The sequence below is a fragment of the Polyodon spathula genome, chromosome 25 (assembly GCF_017654505.1).
Source record: "Polyodon spathula isolate WHYD16114869_AA chromosome 25, ASM1765450v1, whole genome shotgun sequence".
Taxonomy (NCBI): domain Eukaryota; kingdom Metazoa; phylum Chordata; class Actinopteri; order Acipenseriformes; family Polyodontidae; genus Polyodon; species Polyodon spathula.
The window spans coordinates 207386-229140 of NC_054558.1; the positions used below are offsets into that span (position 1 = coordinate 207386).

The 21755-nt window shown below is 41.3% G+C and overlaps 1 protein-coding gene across 2 annotated transcripts in view; it reads right to left on the reverse strand.

Moving 5' to 3' along the window:
* Nucleotides 1-1583: 1583 nt before the first annotated feature.
* LOC121300357 (potassium voltage-gated channel subfamily D member 3-like) overlaps nucleotides 1584-21755 on the reverse strand; it is a 56274-nt gene continuing 36102 nt past the window's right edge. Inside the window, exons 3-8 of one of the 2 annotated variants that reach the window (XM_041228921.1) lie at nucleotides 12772-12940; nucleotides 8813-8914; nucleotides 6956-7048; nucleotides 5984-6043; nucleotides 4581-4822; nucleotides 1584-3782 (exon numbers count right to left, since the gene is read on the reverse strand). In XM_041228921.1, the coding sequence (XP_041084855.1) occupies nucleotides 3581-3782; nucleotides 4581-4822; nucleotides 5984-6043; nucleotides 6956-7048; nucleotides 8813-8914; nucleotides 12772-12940 (868 nt within the window). In that variant the 3' untranslated portion in view covers nucleotides 1584-3580. The remainder of the gene's footprint in view (nucleotides 3783-4580; nucleotides 4823-5983; nucleotides 6044-6955; nucleotides 7049-8812; nucleotides 8915-12771; nucleotides 12941-21755) is intronic. The other variant, XM_041228922.1, reaches the window with a different exon arrangement.

A 21755-nucleotide genomic window follows, 5' to 3' on the forward strand; every position in this document is an offset into this window, starting at 1 on the left:
AGCTTCCAATGCAGTGTTTGCTCCAGCAGTAAATTAACTCATATTTAAAAAAAATCAACACAAGTAAAGCACCTGTTCATTTTACTAAGTGAAATATTCCAGGGTCATTTTAAGCGCTGTCAAGGTGTGTGTGTGTGCTTTATTTGAGTTGGTAGCTTTTACATGAGTTAATTAAAGAATGCATTGTACACAGCTCCTAACCAAGAGGATGCACTTTCCCATTCATTTGCTCAATGAAGAATGGCCAATTGAAATACAATGAAGGAACAAGTGAATCTAAGGAAACCGTCTGTATTAAAGTCAGGCAGTGTGGCTTCTTGCTCACTTACTAATTTATTAACACTCATTAAAACTATTTTGCATTAAAACGTCATTGCCATAAAATTATTTGCAGAAAATACATTTGTCTCTTTGCAGTCACTGAAGTGTCTAAAATTCAGACTCCTGATTGCTTGGGTGCGACTCAGTGAATAAGCATGATTGACACTCATGTCTTCACAGATTTGAACAGAACAAAAACACTGCAGAAAAAGAATCATTTCTCAGTGTTGGTTGTGAAACCCACTGTCATTCTGTGCACTTGTGTGTATTTATTTTCATACAAATTCGTTGCACATCTGGTCTAATCGATCACACCTGCCATGTTTCAGATTACACTGATGTGGATAAATAACATGTTTCTCTCAATTCCCTCAGTGTGAGGCAGATCCATCTTTAGTGTGTGTGATAGATTTTATAACAGAGATGAATGTGCACTAGTCCACAATGTTCTTTTCTAATGCCTGTCCTTCACCCCATTATGAGGTTTAGATGTTTCCATCAGGCACACAGCTTACCAGTCTCTGTGTTATTAATAGGGACGTCAGATGAATCTGGGCTGCAGTGTTTCACAGAGCATACCTGCATTGCGTGGACATGGCTTTGATTCATGTCTTTACTGCCTGCAGAAAATGGCTGATCCATTATGAAAAATCGGACGTGAATCAATAAGAGAATGAGTTTTCAATGCATTGATAAGTGCATTATTGATTAGACCTGCATTGGTATAACTGCACAAGATTAAAGCTGATAGCTCTTTGTGTGGTGCAAGGTTAAAGTATTGCAGCTACTGTCTGATCTTTCAGAAGTCAGAGCTTCTGAAATGTGCACTTCTTGCATGTGTTGAGATAGTTTCTGTCTTCTTATGTTACACTGTAAAGCTGCCACTCCATGTTTACACATGCTTGTATTAAAAGTAAGCTGCTGTACAGTATTTAATATTTGTAAAAATTGAAATTATAAACCTGAATGTGCACGTTATCATGGGTAACTGTTTGAGGAAATGTCATTTAAAATGGTGAATCGTTATTTTATTTTGATGGGTCGAAGCTATACATGTCATAACTTATTCTAATGTCCAATTGATCATTTTGTTCCTTCAAAGATTGGCTGCCTCCCACCTCCCACCTCACATGCACACACACAAGCACACGCACACGCACACACGCACACACACACACACATGCATGCGCGCGCACACACGCACGCACAATTAGATAAAGAAACGCAAAGAAAACAAAATGAAATCACAAGCGTTTGATGATCAAATCCCACAGGTTTGTATTTGTTTGCAAATACAGTGATTTTAGCAGCCTGATTACAGGGGTACAGTGATGGCACAAGAAATGATTCACAACATTCAACATATTCTGCACAACACAGACAAAATCAGGTCATAATGTTATGGGTTTTTTCCTTAGTATTAGAAACTGGAGAAAGCTGTTGAATACATCAAAATGTTCTACCAAAACATATAGTAAATAATAGCATGAGCAGCTTCCACAGGGGTGAGCTTCACACCCTGATGAATCAGAGGAGAATACGCACAGGGGAACCTCCAACGCAAAGTCAAACCTACACATTCAGATGTCAAAAGTAACACTTGACTTTATCAATAGAAAACACTCTCCACATAGAAATGTGTGGACCTGCAGGTGTCGCTAAACCAGACTACAAAGGAGCAACTTTCCACCTGCTAGTGAACCAGCCCCCCCCCACTGAGTTCAAGGGCTACTATTAAAAGAAGCAGACTTGTCTCTAACCTTCAAAGTGGACGATGTAAACCAGGCATCACCTAGCTTTATTTTATTCACCTGATCACGTTATTTTAAAACGAGTGGTGCCATGTTGCAAGGTTTCAGATTAAAAGCAATGCTTTGTGGTTTACAGCATGTTGGTCTCATTAGAGTGGTCCTTTATTAGAGGCTGTGGGGCTGGTGCTGGAATGTGTCTGCCAGTAGAGTTTCAATCGGGTGTCCGTGAAGCAGGATGGGTCTTTACACTGCAACCAGGAATGAATCTTATGGCAGGATTTTCCAGGAAACATTCAAAGTTATTTATTGTACAGAATGTATCTTGTTTGTTTTTATCTACAGTATACAACTCATGTAGTGGAATGCCTGGGTATCTTAACTTGACTGTTTCAAAACGCTCAGTTCGAAGGTAACATTTATTTTGTACTTGTTGAGAATTTGAGTTATTTCAACACATTAATACAATTGCACAGGCAGCCATAGCTGATGTGCGCAGGTCTCTCAATCGTTTCTAGTGCTGAGAACTCAGAGACCTATTAGACAGGTCCGTTTCAAAAGCTTTGCTTGCTGGCAGAAAGCGTGTACCCTTTTAGTGAGGAATTCAAACAGCGTTCTAGTACCAAACAATAAGGAAGCCACATATTAGCACAGAAAATGTCCAGTCAAATTGTAAGCAAAAAGCCTTAAAATATTGTGTGTTTGCCTGTGACAGAAAGCATCTCATGAGGGATAAAACACAGAGGTGGTGAACAGAGATATATCTTAACCAGAGATGTGTATTTACTGCGTGGATGTGCTGTGCTTCGTGTTTCACAGTAATGGTAATACTGTTTAAACTATTGAAATGTCTCAATAACAATCTAAGACCAAATCGTTTCTCACACATCAAGGCTGTAGAAGAACAGACACATTTCAATCTAATCACACACAACTGAGAGTAAAAGAACCGGTAAAGCAGAAGAGAGCCAGCGTCTACCAAAGCACGTCTCTCACATGGATATGAACGTCACGTAACATTACTCACACGCATTGCGCTGGCCTGCCATATCTGTTACAAAACATTCTACATATGTTAAAGCTATCTGACACGTTCAGTGTGATGAGCCATCGGCGGCCGCAGATCATTTTTCTAATATACAGAAATCTTTTAAAGTGACTCACGCACAAAAATAAAATGAATAAAATGGATCAGTTTGTGATTCTCAACAGACGCACATTTTTTTTTTTCTAAAATAAAAATGTTCAGACATCTGCATTTCCCTTGATATCAGCCATTAAAACACCGGCAAAGAAAAAGATGCTTGTGCACTTGTGAATTCGACTTTTGTAGCGTTCTTTTCTTGCTGGGCAGGTAATCGTTTCCAGTACAAAACTGAGCCAGACTTCCATCCACTTGCCCTTACCAGTGCGCATCACATTGCAAAGCTCAGCTTGGAGTTCCACTTGCCTTCAGGCGCAGTTTGCAACAATCTGAACAGGGCTCTGTGTCCCAGCCTTGTGTTGCTTGTTTATAATGCAGACACTTTGACAATGTTCATGTTTCCTGTCGTGTTGATGTTTGCTGCTTGGCCGGGGCTGGGAGGATGGTTGTTGTCCTCTTCTGGGCTGGTGCCTGGAGGTGTGGGGATACTGATTATCGCCGTGGTGATCTGAGAGCTTTTGCAATTCGCTCTGAAAGCCTCGTCTGACTTCATGTTTAGACTGGAACGACTGCAACAGAAAAGGAAAATCATTGCTGAATAAAAAATAGGATTGCTTGATATCTTAAAGACTATATGGAATATACACAATGCACTCTGCCTGGGAAATCCCTAGCAAAGACACTGCCCTGTTTCACCTGCAGGACAGGGGACTGCACTCCTCCACACTGCCCTGTTTCACCTGCAGGACAGGGGGCTGCACTCCTCCACACTGCCCTGTTTCACCTGCAGGACAGGGGGCTGCACTCCTCCACACTGCCCTGTTTCATCTGCAGGACAGGGGGCTCCACTCCTCCACACTGCCCTGTTTCACCTGTAGGACAGGGGGCTGCACTCCTCCACACTGCCCTGTTTCACCTGCAGGACAGGGGGCTCCACTCCTCCACACTGCCCTGTTTCACCTGCAGGACAGGGGGCTGCACTCCTCCACACTGCCCTGTTTCACCTGCAGGACAGGGGGCTGCACTCCTCCACACTGCCCTGTTTCACCTGCAGGACAGGGGGCTGCACTCCTCCACACTGCCCTGTTTCACCTGTAGGACCTGCAGGACAGGGGGCTGCACTCCTCCACACTGCCCTGTTTCACCTGCAGGACAGGGGGCTGCACTCCTCCACACTGCCCTGTTTCACCTGTAGGACAGGGGGCTGCACTCCTCCACACTGCCCTGTTTCACCTGCAGGACAGGGGGCTCCACTCCTCCACACTGCCCTGTTTCACCTGTAGGACAGGGGGCTGCACTCCTCCACACTGCCCTGGTTCACCTGCAGGACAGGGGGCTGCACTCTTCAACACTGCCCTGTTTCTCACCTGGAGGACAGCGCTGACTGTTCGCTGCACTGGATGTGCAGGGTGCTCAGCTCCTGCATGCTGCGGAGCCGGCTGGCTGGCAGGCTGGAGTTGGGCAGGTGGCTGCTCTTCTTGCTTCGTCTGGAGCAGCAGGTGCTGGTCAGGCCGTGGGAGCTGGAGATGGAGGGGCTGCGTGACGGGTAGCTCTGCATGCTGTCCAGACAGTTCTGTTCAAACATCTGCTCGTCAACAAACTCATGATTCTGGGGACGAGAAAGCAAGGTTGAGGAAGCAGACACAGCGCCTTTCTCTTTTGAAACATGCCGGTTTGATCTGCCATGTTTGAACTAAAGGACTGGGAAGTAATTCAGAGAGTTCGATCGACAAGCAAGCCTGGAGGCAGACGGAATGTGCATGCTGTGTCTGGAGTAGGATGTTGTTTTTTGCAATTGCAAATGGCTTTACAATATTGTGAGCTCTTGTGCATTTCAGATTGAATATTATGTTTTGGGAATCCCTGGTATAATGTACTGGTGAGAATGCACAATGATGTCCTCCACAAAGGAAAATGTGGTCTCAGAGGGAGTCCAGTGAAGAGCAACCAGGCTGGACTTGAGTTCTGAAGAGATGAAGACAGGACCCCTAGAGTTGCAGTGTCAGACACAGCACAGAAACCAGGACCAGAGGAAGGGAGTGGAGACACAGCGAGGGCAAGGGTATGGAATGGGTTACCAACTCAGACACAGCACAGAAACCAGGACCAGAGGAAGGGAGTGGAGACACAGTGAGGGCAAGGGTATGGAATGGGTTACCAACTCAGACACAGCACAGAAACCAGGACCAGAGGAAGGGAGTGGAGACACAGTGAGGGCAAGGGTATGGAATGGGTTACCAAATCAGACATAGGACAGAAACCAGGACCAGAGGAAGGGAGTGGAGACATAGCGAGAGCAAGGGTATGGAATGGGTTACCAAGTCAGACACAGGTACAGTATGTAAACTTGTTGGTCACCAGAGGAAGGGAGTGGAGACACAGCGAGGGCAAGGGTATGGAATTTTTTTACAACATTTTGGAAAGTGGAATACGCTAATCTTTGCTTAAAAAAATTGCACTGGGGGAATATTTGACAGACATTTTCAGACAGACTTAAAAATCAATAATAAAAGATTTATTATGTGTGACCAGCAAGACTAATGTTCATTAACATCTGGAAGAAACACATGCAACTGAATGACAAATGTTTCACATCTTCAGTTTTTTCTCTCAGTTTGTTCGTCAGATTTGTCCTGTGCACCAACACGCACTGCTGTGGTTAAATATTTGTGTTGATTGTGTTTTTGTTCCAGTTTACAAATGTAAAGACATTGTGAAGTTGTAAAGCATTCAAACACACAAATGAAGGGAGTGGATAAAAATGGAATACCTTGAAGGAGGTAGATGTTCGTGCAGAAAAGACGGGATCATCCACAAGAAAGGACAATCCCTACAGGGTAACATGCCAACAAAAGATAAAAACACCATTGATTGCGACATTCCAGCATTCCGAGGGTCAAGCCCAGCATTCCGCTCCACGCAGGCAGGGTTCAAAGGGTAATGAACTTGCTGCTCTCTCGCTGCAGCTCTGCATGAAGCTTTACTAAGGTTAAGTGGTTTCTAATGACAGTTTGAATGTACCTTTTATGATTGCAATCATTTTGAGATACTGCAATTACTCAGACACTGTGTTTATTTGTCTTCTTCTGTGATTTAATGTGCTTTTGACTCAGATTTCAGGAGCTGCCCTTTAGTTCTTGTTGGCTGCCCTTGATATCTGTAATGGAGGCCAGTTCAGCCAAAGCATCTTTATATTAGTAAACACCGGCACCATCTAGTGCACAGCTAGTGTATTGCCAGCAAAACAAAAGGAGACTTGAGCCAAAGTGGCAGCTCCCAGCATGGCTGTTCTAGCCTCAGATAAAGACATTCATGGCAGCAAGTAGAACTGAAGAGCAGCTCCTGAACCCACACGAAAGACTCTTAACCCAGACTTGCTACAAAATAATCACAGTAATAATAATAATAAATAATAATAATATAATAATAATAAAAACCAGAGTGAATATTTGAGTAATTGCAGTAAGCACCCCTCAGAATGACTTCAAATCATAAATCATTACAAGAGAAACGTACTTTTTAACAATATTTATTATATCTTTATTTAGTGTGTTCATTAAAAATCATTGGGAGCGGATACACAGTACTGCATTCACAGCAGCTGAAACCACACTAAGTTAAACACACAGGCTGTGGTGTTATAACATAGCAATGCAGTGCAGTCTACAGGCATGGCCCTTTACACTGTGTGATGCTAACAGGCAGTGAGGTTGAAGGCTCAAGCCCTGGCTCGGTTACTCACGGTTGTCTTCTCCAGGCAGTACAGCAGGTGGTGGTGTTGGCTTTCTATCACTGACGTGGATTTGCTTAACTGCTTCTCCTCCTCCGAGGAACCCTGCAATACAACACAGTGAATCACGGTGGACCCGCTCGCTGCTTCTGAGAGACAGAGGTCTGGGTTTCAGAGTGTCTGAGAGGGGAGAATCCGGACAGCACGATGCCATTAATTAAGAGCATAAGAACGTTTACAGACGAGAGGAGGCCATGAGGCCCATCAGTGCTCGTCCCCTTCCCAGTAGGTGGTTGATCTCAAATCTTTGCTGGGTCTCAAAGGTTCCCAGTGATTCAACATCAACAAGACGGCTGGGTAACTCTGGTAAGCCATTCTATAGCCCCACCACTCTCTGTGTAAAGAAGAGTCTCCTAACCTCTGTCCTACGTCTCAGTTTCACTCATCAGTCTGAAATGTACAAGAGCGGTATACAATGCAAAATCTGCTTCACATGACAAGCACATCTTGCCTTGGCTGGATTTAATTAGTGCATGAACAGAGGCTTGTTAATTGAATTCAAATATGCAAAACATTCTGCGTTTATTGAAATTGCTTCCAAAAGATTTCCCTCCAGTTAACAAAATGAAATGATGCTCTTTAAATAAACTTGTTGTGAGTGAGTGCAGATTATATAACTTCCTATCAACTGTAAAGATTACATTCTCAACTTTATTTGAAATGGGCCCGTTTTTCTCTGAGCTGAAAGCGTTTATGTGACAGTTCCCCGTTGTTCCTCTTACCATGTTTTATGTTGCACAGTGACACTGCGGTTCTGTGTAAGTACCAGTGGGGGCTCCTCACAAGAGGCACAGTGGCTCCGCCTACGTCTTGCTTTCCAAGGTCTACTCAACTGCTATTGGCTAACATATCAAAGCAGGTTTTGCTGTTTAGCCTCCCCACTTATTAAAGTCAGGAGCCGCTACTGGTAAGCACGCTGTTTACTGTGTAACTACAATGTAAACACACAGTAATAAGAGACAAAATGTAAAGTGTTATCAGAGTCTTGTCTGACTGCAGCTAAAACTGACTGGCAATGCAAACAAACTGACAAGCCAATGGGTTTCCGATGAAGCTCACTGAAGAATACAGGAAACACTTCTCCAGGAATCCTTAGTGTAAAACTGAATATGATAGTAGAGCTGCTTTAAGTAGCTCGTCATAGTATAACTGACTCATAGTGGCGATGGGTAAAGGAAAGGTACAAGTGAAATCAGACACGGTTTACAGGGTTCAGCTGTGTTTCCCCGCAGATATAGCGAAGAAATTATTTCAGCAGCTGCTGTGTCTAAAAATAGCCTGTGCCCTTTATCACAGAGCATCTAAAATGCATTGGCTAATGTGGATCCAGTGAAGAACAAGCAGGTTCACTCTGAAGTGGCTGCACCCTCCACTGTAGCTATAAACACACAAGCATGCATTATTGCAGCTGCAGTGAGGAAGTCTGCTACAAAACACAGAGACCCATTCCCTCAACCACGAGGTACCTGAAGAAAGGTGGCGACTGGGGGAGGTGGAGCCTTCACTTTCTAAATAAACCATGGCAAGGCTTGCAGGGCTGTGGTACCATGCTGGTGCCAGACGGTGCTATCGTATTGAATGATCAGGGCTTTCAGTATTCAGTATGTGCAGTTACTTTAATCACTATCGTGAAAGCACCGCCCGTATACATGCACGCACCAGTTGGATGTATAATACAGAAGTATTGCATAGTAAACAATGCCACACTGTCCAGCACTGTAATACAGTATTATAATACTCTCTGCACATTAACAACAAGGGCGTTATAGTTCTAAGACTCTCTAGAAAGCAAGGATCATGCTTACTTACCGTTAATTCTAGCTGTTCACTCAGAAGGCCGTTTTGTTTGCTGTGGAGAAACGCGTTGGAACTTCCGCACTTTGCCACTCGGATCCTGGCCAGTCTCACTTTCTGTCAAAAGAAAACAATGAGGTAAGCTTGTGTCTTTGAGAACGGAGAGGGTAGGAGGCTTTCTTTTTACAGCTCTAAATGCATGGAATAGCCTACCAGGTGGAGTAATGTGGTCTAAAACACTGGGAACATGTCCTATAAAAGGAGATCTCAGAGGCGGGCGGAGAATATACAAACAAGCAATGAGCAGTCATGGGCTGAGCGCCTCATCTCCTTCCCAAACCTTTCAGAACACTTTGCAATTGGGTTCAACTTTCATGTGTCCAACGGCTTAAAGGTTTTCCTTGATCTGGTAATTAAATAGCTGGAAGAGCCTTCTTTCTCATTTCAGGATCACTGCATTGTAAATGAAATAGCAGAGACTGAAACCAGTATTTCTGTTAATAACAGCCCCCCCCCTCCAACCCCCCCAATGGCACACTGGTAATCACATTAGCTCTGACAAGTTTTCAATTCTTTAAAAACAGTTTTCTTTTGAAAGTTAAAATTATTCAGCTGTGTCATTATTTTTTTTCAGTGGATAGAAGAAGTATGAAAATTTAATTGTGCAGAGCTCATTATAGTCACATAATTTGATTGAGCCACTTAAAGACACGAGGTGGCGTTGTTCCACGGCGATGTTCATTACTCTGTGGAGATGAAAGACTTCCCAGCTTTCTCCTGCTGCCATCTCCTTCTGTTCTTAGGCAAGAAGTCAGAATGAACACAAACAGAGATTTATTTAATGCTTACTACAAAAGAGCCACGTTTCCATCTGCCAATGGGACCGAAAGCGGTTTCAAATGAGACGTGATCACTTCCATCAGCAGCACATCCAGATCAAATCTATTACAACTGGGACTCTGTCAGCCCCAATTAGGACTGCAGGCAAACACAGTTAAAACACTGGGAATATACAACGGCAGCATCTAAAACAATTAAAACACTGGGAATATACAGCAGCAGCTAAAACAGTTAAAACACTGGGAATATACAGCAGCATCTAAAACAATTAAAACACTGGGAATATACAGCAGCAGCATCTAAAACAGTTAAAACACTGGGAATATACAGCAGCATCTAAAACAATTAAAACACTGGGAATATACAGCAGCAGCATCTAAAACAGTTAAAACACTGGGAATATACAGCAGCAGCATCTAAAACAATTAAAACACTGGGAATATACAGCAGCAGCATCTAAAACAGTTAAAACACTGGGAATATACAGCAGCAGCATCTAAAACAATTAAAACACTGGGAATATACAGCAGCAGCATCTAAAACAGTTAAAACACTGGGAATATACAGCAGCATCTAAAACAATTAAAACACTGGGAATATACAGCAGCAGCATCTAAAACAGTTAAAACACTGGGAATATACAGCAGCATCTAAAACAATTAAAACACTGGGAATATACAGCAGCAGCATCTAAAACAGTTAAAACACTGGGAATATACAGCAGCAGCATCTAAAACAGTTAAAACACTGGGAATATACAGCAGCATCTAAAACAGTTAAAACACTGGGAATATACAGCAGCAGCATCTAAAACAATTAAAACACTGGGAATATACAGCAGCATCTAAAACAGTTAAAACACTGGGAATATACAGCAGCAGCATCTAAAACAGTTAAAACACTGGGAATATACAGCAGCAGCATCTAAAACAGTTAAAACACTGGGAATATACAGCAGCAGCATCTAAAACAATTAAAACACTGGGAATATACAGCAGCAGCATCTAAAACAGTTAAAACACTGGGAATATACAGCAGCAGCATCTAAAACAGTTAAAACACTGGGAATATACAGCAGCAGCATCTAAAACAATTAAAACACTGGGAATATACAGCAGCAGCATCTAAAACAGTTAAAACACTGGGAATATACAGCAGCAGCATCTAAAACAGTTAAAACACTGGGAATATACAGCAGCAGCATCTAAAACAGTTAAAACACTGGGAATATACAGCAGCAGCTGTAGAAATGGCTGCAGGAAATGTGCATATTTATAGAAGCTCTCTTCACAGGGCTGCTTAATTATTAGATTCTTTTAACAACAATCACTTCACTTCCTTTAAAGGCACTTCAGTTTTTATTGAAGCAAAATAGACTCTTAAATTGCCGCAGTTAATAAACAGTGTCGCTGCCAGCTCTGACAGGAAGAAGCAGCTTATTGGTAGTTTGCTCACATGTTTACACAAGTGGAAATATGAAAGTAACCTTACCTACTCTGCCACCTTAACAGTGCCACAGATGGCTCTGGTACAGCCCTGGTAAACTGGGTGTTCATTCCTGAGAGCCACAGATGGCTGTTTGTTTGCAATAGAAGAATACACAACAAGAGCTAAATGAAGAAGGATGCAGGATAAAAATAGGCCAGTGGAATCTAAATTAGGATATTTTCGTTTCTGCACCAGCTGTTTACGCGACTGTTTTACTTGGTCTTGAGAAGCTACCACTAGCTGAGGTATATTATGGGATGTGAAAGCCAGAGCTGGCAAAGGGAACGTCAATGTTGCCTCTCGTTCTAACAAGACATTCATATTTCCAAAGCGTTTGGTAGGACACTAATGTTATTTAGAGAAAGCACTCTGGACTTCATTACTGAAGCACACAGAAGTGCAAACAAAAACAGACTGATACAGTGCGAGTTTAAATAGTGTCACATTTATTACACCCTTCTCTTCGGAGAATAACACTTTCACTCTCTTTGAACTCGATTTCCCTGAAATGTAGTTTTATTGCCACCCTCTGCTTATTCATCTTTGACAGCGTTTCATTGAAAAGTGCACATTGTTTTTTTTTTTCAACCTCATTTGCTGTCAAATTAATTCCTCATCAGCAGAGTCCTTTTTTAATGGTGCTGAAATGTGAATAAAGCCAATGGTCTTGTGATTACACAGACAATTAGAGGAGCGTTCATTAAGAAATCATCATGAACACATATGGGAGATAAAAGTCCTGGCTGAGGGGACAGCTTTTAATTCAGCTCAGATTGTGAGCTCATTTAACATGAATGTTGCAAAGAGATGCGTTTGTTGTTCTAGTGTTAATTATACCACTAAAACTGTCCTCATGTATAGAAAAGTTGAAGGTTATGTCTTGTCATCTGATTGGGTTGAATAACTCTTTTCATGACATGCCTCTAATTACTGTGTGTTTACGTACATCATTACAACGTTATTATCCAATGTAGGCTGCTTAATGGGTACATTATTTTGCATGATATAACCCTAATCCTAACCCTATGCCTAACCCTAACCCAGTCCCTAATCCTAACCCTATCCCTAACCCTATCCCTATGTACCGTATCCAGATCACGCTCCCTCCTACAACAATGCAGTGTTGAAAGGACATGTTGTGACATTACTTGAATGGAATGCAGAAGTCTGTTCAGCCTGGCGTTTAGGATTCTCCAGACAAGCACAAAGCAGCTGAAAGCAGGTAAAGGCAGGCAGCAGCAGGACCCACTCAGAATAACGTGACACAGAGATGTGCCTTTCTATTAGTGAACGCAGTTATTCCAAAGCAGACACACATCGATCAAGACCCTGCTCTCAATATTCTCTCTCTGCAGGGGTTTATATCAGCACAATGTACGCTCCCTTGTTCAAGCTCATCTTTCACCACTCCTAGTGTCAGATCCATTGAGGCTGAGCTCTGCTCTCACACTGAGACGTGCTTACCTGCACTTTCACAGGTCAGTCCACTGAGGCTGAGCTCTGCTCTCACACTGAGATGTGCTTACCTGCACTTTCACAGGTCAGAGGCTGAGCTCTGCTCTCACACTGAGACGTGCTTACCTGCACTTTCACAGGTCAGGTGCAGTGTCAGATCCATTGAGGCTGAGCTCTGCTCTCACACTTACCTGCATTTTCTGAGCCCGCCGCTTGTCTGCCCGCTGGTTCTGGTGGTAGATCCGGCTGAAATTGGACACAATGACAGGGACCGGGAGAGCGATTACCAGCACGCCACTCAGAGAGCAGATCGAGCCGAAGATCTTCCCAGCAATCGTCTTTGGCACCATATCCCCGTAACTGGAAACAAGAAAGAAAAGCATGTGAGGTTCACATACGCTATGCTGCTTCTAATCCCGACTTCTAGAAGGGGAGTGGAGTGTCTTGCAATCCTCTTCTATTTCACTATGCTATCAGTCAGTGCTAAAACCAGTGTCCTGTGAGCTACAGTTCAATTTGCTCCAATATTCAGCATTCAGGCTGGGTCACAGGAAGTGATAGGAACGAGGTTCTAATTACATTCTTATTATTTATGCATTCCTGATCCTTAACCCTTAGCACACTTACATCATCATCATCATCATCATCATATCATATCATAATAATAATAATAATAATAATAACATCGGTGCTTCTGGTTCTATACAGTCACAGATCCCTAGAAGATTACAGCTTTTTAAAATAAATTGTATGATCATTTCACATGATGATTTTTGTCATAAATGATGCTTGAACGATGTCAGTGGACACATAAGTCTAACATGCATGTGTATTAAAACAACAGTACAGTACCGCTCCTGAAAGAAGGACAAAGATCTGTGCATTTAAAAAACTGCAATCACAAACTGTTATCCCCCTGCTTCATTCACAGTGTGCCACGCATGAGTGTTCCACTTTCAAGTCTCCTTTTCAAATTAAAATTATGCATTGTATCTCTTACTGCGCAAATTGCTTGCCACTTTCCGAGCCCTCTCTACCGAATGCCCTGACACAATACCACCGCTGACTGCCACGTTATGCGCCAATGCATACTCAACCCCTGTGGAAGCTGGCAACTCTGAAACAAAGGTCATTTGCTTGACAGTAGCTTTGATACTTTCTTGTCATCATGAAAATTGCTATAATTGCTTTTCACGTCAGTGACTCCAGACTAATTGCAGCATCGAGGTGCCTTTAAGAGTTTAAGATCCCATTGCAATGCAACGCTGGATCGATGAAACGTTTTTCCAGTTATTAAGTGTTTAGACAACCATTAGACTGCACTCTCTGTGAGTGTATAGGCATCATTTGAGGCTGTCAGAAACATTTCTGCAGGATCGCCCCTTGACAAGGAATGACTAGATATTAATCACGGTTTAACATGACTCAAGAGACCTGTGAAAACCAAGTGCTTTGTATTATGTTCAAGACATCTCATCAACATCCTTGGTCAACACTGAAGTATCAAGGGCAGTATCACTACAATTATCTGTTGTGATCTTCACGCTCTGACATGACGGAAAACCAGCCAGGATGTGTCTGTGAAAAGCTACCAGTTGCATGGAGTCACAGTTTATTTGTTTCCAGTCATTTCACTTGATCTTCCCATGTGCTTATTCTTTACTGATACATTCTGACAATTTAGATTTAAAATAATAAGTGTAAGCGGTAGCCGTGTAGATAGAAATGTGCCCTATATCAGACTTTCAAATCTTCAGTGAACTGCAAATCCCAGCCAACACATGACATTTGAGAATAACTGCAGGAATCCCAAGAGGTCAGCTCCATCAAACAGCCCAGCCTCTATCTATATGCTAAGCTTGTGCACTCGGTGATCTATCGACAACAAGATAAAACAACTGCCTATCACTGGCATATGTGCGTGACACACCAACAGTCCTCTTCTGCATTCGTTTGCTGCAGGGCTACCTTGAGGATTGGGTAATATGTGAACCCTGGCTGATCCATGATCATTGAAAGTATCATGAAGCACCTTATTGATGATCATTGAGAGTATCATGAAGCACCCCCATGATGATCATTGAAAACATCATGAAGCACCCCATTGATGATCATTGAGGGTATCATGAAGCACCCCATTGATGATCATTGAGAACACCATGAAGCACCCCATTGATGATCATTGAGAGTATCATGAAGCACCCCATTGATGATCATTGAGGGTATCATGAAGCACCCAATGATGATCATTGAGGGTATCATGAAGCACCCCACTGATGATTATTGAGAGTATCATGAAGCACCCCATTGATGATCATTGAGAACATCATGAAGAACCCCATTAATGATCACTGAGAGTATCATGAAGCACCCCATTGATGATCATTGAGAGTATCATGAAGCACCCCATTGATGATCACGATGTTCGGCATGGCCGCTCAGGCTCCTTCAGTCACTGTGCCATTGCAGACCTCTGTTCCATGACCTTTCGAATCTGTGTCAGCTATTGTGTAAGGATGAGATATTGTCCTCCTTGAAAGCCTCTAAAGGTTCAAAATTATGGGGTAAGACTAAGAATCTCAAGTAAATAACTGCTGGAAACACTTTACATTTTGGGCAAAAGTTTTGCATCACCCTGTAGAATTGACTCTTTTTGCTTCATAAAGTCGAATGAAACCTGCTGAACAAAGTCATGTTAAAGTATTGAATTACACACCACTTTGTAGTTTTCCAAATACTAGGGACACATTTTTAAATGTGCCATTCATAAATCTAACATGAAATACTGTACTACTATTATGGCTTCCGGCAGACTCTTGCAATATCATTTTAGTTTCTTTGATTACATGATGTTAAATAAGAGATCTAAGTTATGTTCATTTATTATTATTTTATTTTAAACCATGTCTCAATCCTGGACTTCTAGGTGATGTAACACTTTTGCCTACAGCTGTAGCTGTTAATAATTGAAGTCACGTTTTGCTTGACCAAGGCTCGGCTTAATCTGTACTTCTTTCATTGTAATCTAGTTACAAGAACTCGTTCCAGAACGGGCTCCTCCCCCTCTACCCTCTGACTGCACACAGCTGTTGCTACTGATGACCTCGTCACGAGGAGCCTCTCTTTGATACATCACGAGGAGCCTCTCTTTGATACAAGCTGCTTTTCAATTAACCTCAGATAGAGGGCGCTAAACCTCTACAGGCCTGAAAAAGGTATGCTTGGTCAATCACACTTGTCAAATCGTTTGTTTTTTTTTCAAAGCAGCTTATTAATATTCTTGACAAACTGATTCAGAAGTAAAGATTAAGGCATTCTTTTCTTCTATTAATTCAGTTTTGACAGATGTGAGATTTAAACCCAGACATACAGACAGGCCAGACAGATTATTACACAATCAAGAACTCGACAGGAAACATCAAATGGCTATTCATGGATCTATGAGCACAGCCATTAGGTGTGGTTTGTACAGCAAACACCCTTCTGGTACGATACTGTGTGAATTGAAATACTGTTAAAAGAAAACCAAGCAGTAATAAAGCCCTCTTATCCGCATACAGCCTTTCTCACTCCACCTGAATGAAAAGAAACAAGCAGATTCTCTAAGCTTTTGACCCTTCATCGTTATTCAAGCTTTTCCTTTCAGAAAGTGAAGCACTTCCTAGTGTTTCCCAGGCCTGTTATTCAGGTCCGCACACACACTCTTTTTATATAGATGGCTTGTTTGTTGTGTCACAGCAATAAAAACGAAGATGCCGCAAACGGCTGATATGATGTTAACAGTATAATCAGAATCCCAATGGGCCCTCCATTCATGTCTGAGATAAGTCGGTCAGGTCAACACTAACTGAATGTTTCCATTCTATTGTATTATGACTTGGTAAGCACTGCTGCAGAAATACAGGGTTTCATGGGGTCCCACAGGGATGAGAAATATCTTTTTTTAATAAAAGTGAAGCTGCTGCCTTCTCTGTTTCCCAGTTTCTTTAGAGAGAAAGCATGCTGGGCCGAATGCCAAGCCAAATAAAATAAGAAGCGTGAGGAGAAAGGTCACTTGCGTTATTCATAATCTCATGTCATTCAAGTAGCAGGTTTTATCAGATTATTGAAAAAAAGAACTTTGTAATAATTGGAATCAAAGCCCACAATTACACCAAATGAAATGCCTGGGACATGACACGCTTCCGAGGATAAAATACCTTGTCAGCACTGCTGCCTGTCAAACGAGGGACAGAGAGGAGGGTCATTAACTACCGCATGACAAATATTTATTACAGCAATAGCATGCGAAACGAGAGGGCGATAACAGGAGATCAAACTGAGCTGCAGACCGTCTTCCTAGCTAGCATATTTCATAGAGAAGAGAGGGTTGTGGTAGATTGATTCATGGATAGCTAGCATGTTTCATAGAGAAGAGAGGGTTGTGGTAGAGTGATTCATGGATAGCTAGCATGTTTCATAGAGAAGAGAGAGTTGTGGTAGAGTGATTCATGGCTAGCTAGCATATTTCATAGAGAAGAGAGGGTTGTGGTAGAGTGATTCATGGCTAGCTAGCATATTTCATAGAGAAGAGAGGGTTGTGGTAGAGTGATTCATGGCTAGCTAGCATATTTTATAGAGAAGAGAGGGTTGTGGTAGAGTGATTCATGGCTAGCTAGCATGTTTAATAGAGAAGAGAGGGTTGTGGTAGAGTGATTCATGGCTAGCTAGCATATTTCATAGAGAAGAGAGGGTTGTGGTAGAGTGATTCATGGCTAGCTAGCATGTTTAATAGAGAAGAGAGGGTTGTGGTAGAGTGATTCATGGCTAGCTAGCATATTTTATAGAGAAGAGAGGGTTGTGGTAGAGTGATTCATGGCTAGCTAGCATGTTTCATAGAGAAGAAAGAGTTGTGGTACAGATTCATGGCTAGCTAGCATGTTTCATAGAGAAGAGAAGGTTGTGGTACAGATTCATGGCTAGCTAGCATGTTTCATAGAGAAGAGGAGGTCGTGGTACAGTGATTCATGGCTAGCTAGCATGTTTCATAGATTTTAAAACATGATGTCTGATATTATGGAAGGTGAAAGGAAGTTCTCACTTTCCATGCTGTTAAATCTGTTGCACTTGCCTATCCAAGATCATCTCAGCAGTGTTTTCTGGGTCCAAGCATGTTACTGGCTGAAAGCATGTCAGTCAATAAGGGAAGCAGCCGATTGGTTATTGACAGGGGAGATGCCAGTGAAGGGGGCAGGGACAATTTCACTCTCCCAGAAGTACAAGACAGTCACAAAGCATGGCTTCCAAAGAGAGTTTTCTTTGACCTGGTGTAGCACCAGGTGTGGTTTTATTTTGTCAGCTCCAGTTTCTTTACTAAGGAACAGGGAACATGTTGCTGAACAATCCAATCATTTCACATCGCTTCTCTTGTTAATGACAGCACTGTACTTGATTTCAGTTCAAGAAGTTGGATGTTCCAATCTAAATCCCCCCAAACTCTTATTCTGCTTGGGTTCTAAAATAGTTCTTTTCTGCGCACATTTATTGACTCTGTTCAGCGAATTTCAAAGCTCATTGTACTCTTATGTAACTTATTAACTATAACATTACCTAACAAACTGAAGCCTTGGTGTGCTGGGTCATACCTGACAGTGTTGTGCAATAATTTCAAGTTTGTAAACAGAGTGCAGCATTGCAAGTTGATAGCTGGTTAATTGCCACCGGCTCGTAATGATAATCATTACCTCAGTGTGGGAGGAGCTTGAGACTGGTCCTAATAAAGTGGCCAGACAGTGATCTCAGACTGGAAGGTAAAACTGGTTCTTAATCTGTTCATAGTCTCAATTTAGCAAAACAAAAACAATATTCCATGAATCATTTCTACATGGCTGTTATCTTTCGTTTCCCCCAAGCTATTTGAATTCCTGGAAGCTGCTTATCTTCCAGTATTATATATTCATAGTCTAAGATCTCTACAGAGGAATAAACCCTTCTTAGGTTTTCATCCGAGCCGGGTATAGCATGGCATTGTATTTGTAATACTCTCATCAACACTTTCAGATATGCACTTAAAGGAAGTAATGGACCATTGCGTTCCCATAATATTATGGAAGCACTACACCTCTGATATTTGCATATTGTTTCAGTGCATCATTTCCAGCCTGTTGAGCTCAGAAAGTGCAGGCTTGGCATTACATTTCTATAGAACTCCTTCCAACGTCTCCACCAACAAAGATAATACTGGAGGCCAAACCTGCTTATTAAACTTAACATGCACGTCTCCACTGTGCTCGGAGGCAGAAACCAGCTTTAAAAAGAAGCTCTTTTTCATTTGCATTTTTCATGATTAATTAGTTAGGATTCAAAATGAATGAATCCCATCCAAAATCCTTTATTAAAGTTTTTTTTTTAATGAATTCTAAAAAAAAAGCACCGTTCTCTGGTGACTCATTTTGACCTTTAATTAAATGCTTGAGAAATCCTACTTTATTTAGGATTCATTCGAGCTATCTTTTTAATCCTTGAGACATGAAAGAATCTTACCTGACTATTCATTCTGTCCTTGTTTCATCTTACCTTACTATTCATTCTAACCCTGCTTCATCTTACCTGACTATTCATTCTAACCAAGCTTCATCTTACCTGACTATTCATTCTAACCAAGCTTCATCTTACCTGACTATTCATTCTAACCAAGCTTCATCTTACCTGACTATTCATTCTAACCAAGCTTCATCTTACCTGACTATTCATTCTAACCAAGCTTCATCTTACCTGACTATTCATTCTAACCAAGCTTCATCTTACCTGACTATTCATTCTAACCCTGCTTCATCTTACCTGACTATTCATTCTAACCCTGCTTCATCTTACCTGACTATTCATTCTAACCCTGCTTCATCTTACCTGACTATTCATTCTAACCCTGCTTCATCTTACCTGACTATTCATTCTAACCAAGCTTCATCTTACCTGACTATTCATTCTAACCAAGCTTCATCTTACCTGACTATTCATTCTAACCAAGCTTCATCTTACCTGACTATTCATTCTAACCAAGCTTCATCTTACCTGACTATTCATTCTAACCAAGCTTCATCTTACCTGACTATTCATTCTAACCAAGCTTCATCTTACCTGACTATTCATTCTAACCAAGCTTCATCTTACCTGACTATTCATTCTAACCAAGCTTCATCTTACCTGACTATTCATTCTAACCAAGCTTCATCTTACCTGACTATTCATTCTAACCAAGCTTCATCTTACCTGACTATTCATTCTAACCCTGCTTCATCTTACCTGACTATTCATTCTAACCAAGCTTCATCTTACCTGACTATTCATTCTAACCCAACTTCATCTTACCTGACTATTCATTCTAACCAAGCTTCATCTTACCTGACTATTCATTCTAACCCTGCTTCATCTTACCTGACTATTCATTCTAACCAAGCTTCATCTTACCTGACTATTCATTCTAACCAAGCTTCATCTTACCTGACTATTCATTCTAACCAAGCTTCATCTTACCTGACTATTCATTCTAACCAAGCTTCATCTTACCTGACTATTCATTCTAACCAAGCTTCATCTTACCTGACTATTCATTCTAACCAAGCTTCATCTTACCTGACTATTCATTCTAACCCTGCTTCATCTTACCTGACTATTCATTCTAACCAAGCTTCATCTTACCTGACTATTCATTCTAACCAAGCTTCATCTTACCTGACTATTCATTCTAACCAAGCTTCATCTTACCTGACTATTCATTCTAACCAAGCTTCATCTTACCTGACTATTCATTCTAACCCTGCTTCATCTTACCTGACTATTCATTCTAACCAAGCTTCATCTTACCTGACTATTCATTCTAACCAAGCTTCATCTTACCTGACTATTCATTCTAACCAAGCTTCATCTTACCTGACTATTCATTCTAACCAAACTTCATCTTACCTGACTATTCATTCTAACCAAACTTCATCTTACCTGACTATTCATTCTAACCAAGCTTCATCTTACCTGACTATTCATTCTAACCAAGCTTCATCTTACCTGACTATTCATTCTAACCCTGCTTCATCTTACCTGACTATTCATTCTAACCAAGCTTCATCTTACCTGACTATTCATTCTAACCAAGCTTCATCTTACCTGACTATTCATTCTAACCAAGCTTCATCTTACCTGACTATTCATTCTAACCAAACTTCATCTTACCTGACTATTCATTCTAACCAAACTTCATCTTACCTGACTATTCATTCTAACCAAACTTCATCTTACCTGACTATTCATTCTAACCAAACTTCATCTTACCTGACTATTCATTCTAACCAAACTTCATCTTACCTGACTATTCATTCTAACCAAACTTCATCTTACCTGACTATTCATTCTAACCAAGCTTCATCTTACCTGACTATTCATTCTAACCAAGCTTCATCTTACCTGACTATTCATTCTAACCAAGCTTCATCTTACCTGACTATTCATTCTAACCAAGCTTCATCTTACCTGACTATTCATTCTAACCAAGCTTCATCTTACCTGACTATTCATTCTAACCAAGCTTCATCTTACCTGACTATTCATTCTAACCAAGCTTCATCTTACCTGACTATTCATTCTAACCAAGCTTCATCTTACCTGACTATTCATTCTAACCAAGCTTCATCTTACCTGACTATTCATTCTAACCAAGCTTCATCTTACCTGACTATTCATTCTAACCAAGCTTCATCTTACCTGACTATTCATTCTAACCAAGCTTCATCTTACCTGACTATTCATTCTAACCAAGCTTCATCTTACCTGACTATTCATTCTAACCCTGCTTCATCTTACCTGACTATTCATTCTAACCCTGCTTCATCTTACCTGACTATTCATTCTAACCAAGCTTCATCTTACCTGACTATTCATTCTAACCAAGCTTCATCTTACCTGACTATTCATTCTAACCTAGCTTCATCTTACCTGACTATTCATTGTTCTAACAAGCAAACACACACATCAGTCACAATAATAACAAATACAGATAATCTCCTCCTGTATTGTAGGCTGTAATAGTGTTCCTAGTGTAATTCTGAACCTTAAAAGAAATCATAATTATTGTTTCTTCCCACTTCTATTATAAGCCCTTCAAGGGAGTCTATTTTCACTGGGATACAGATTTATAAAAATATCC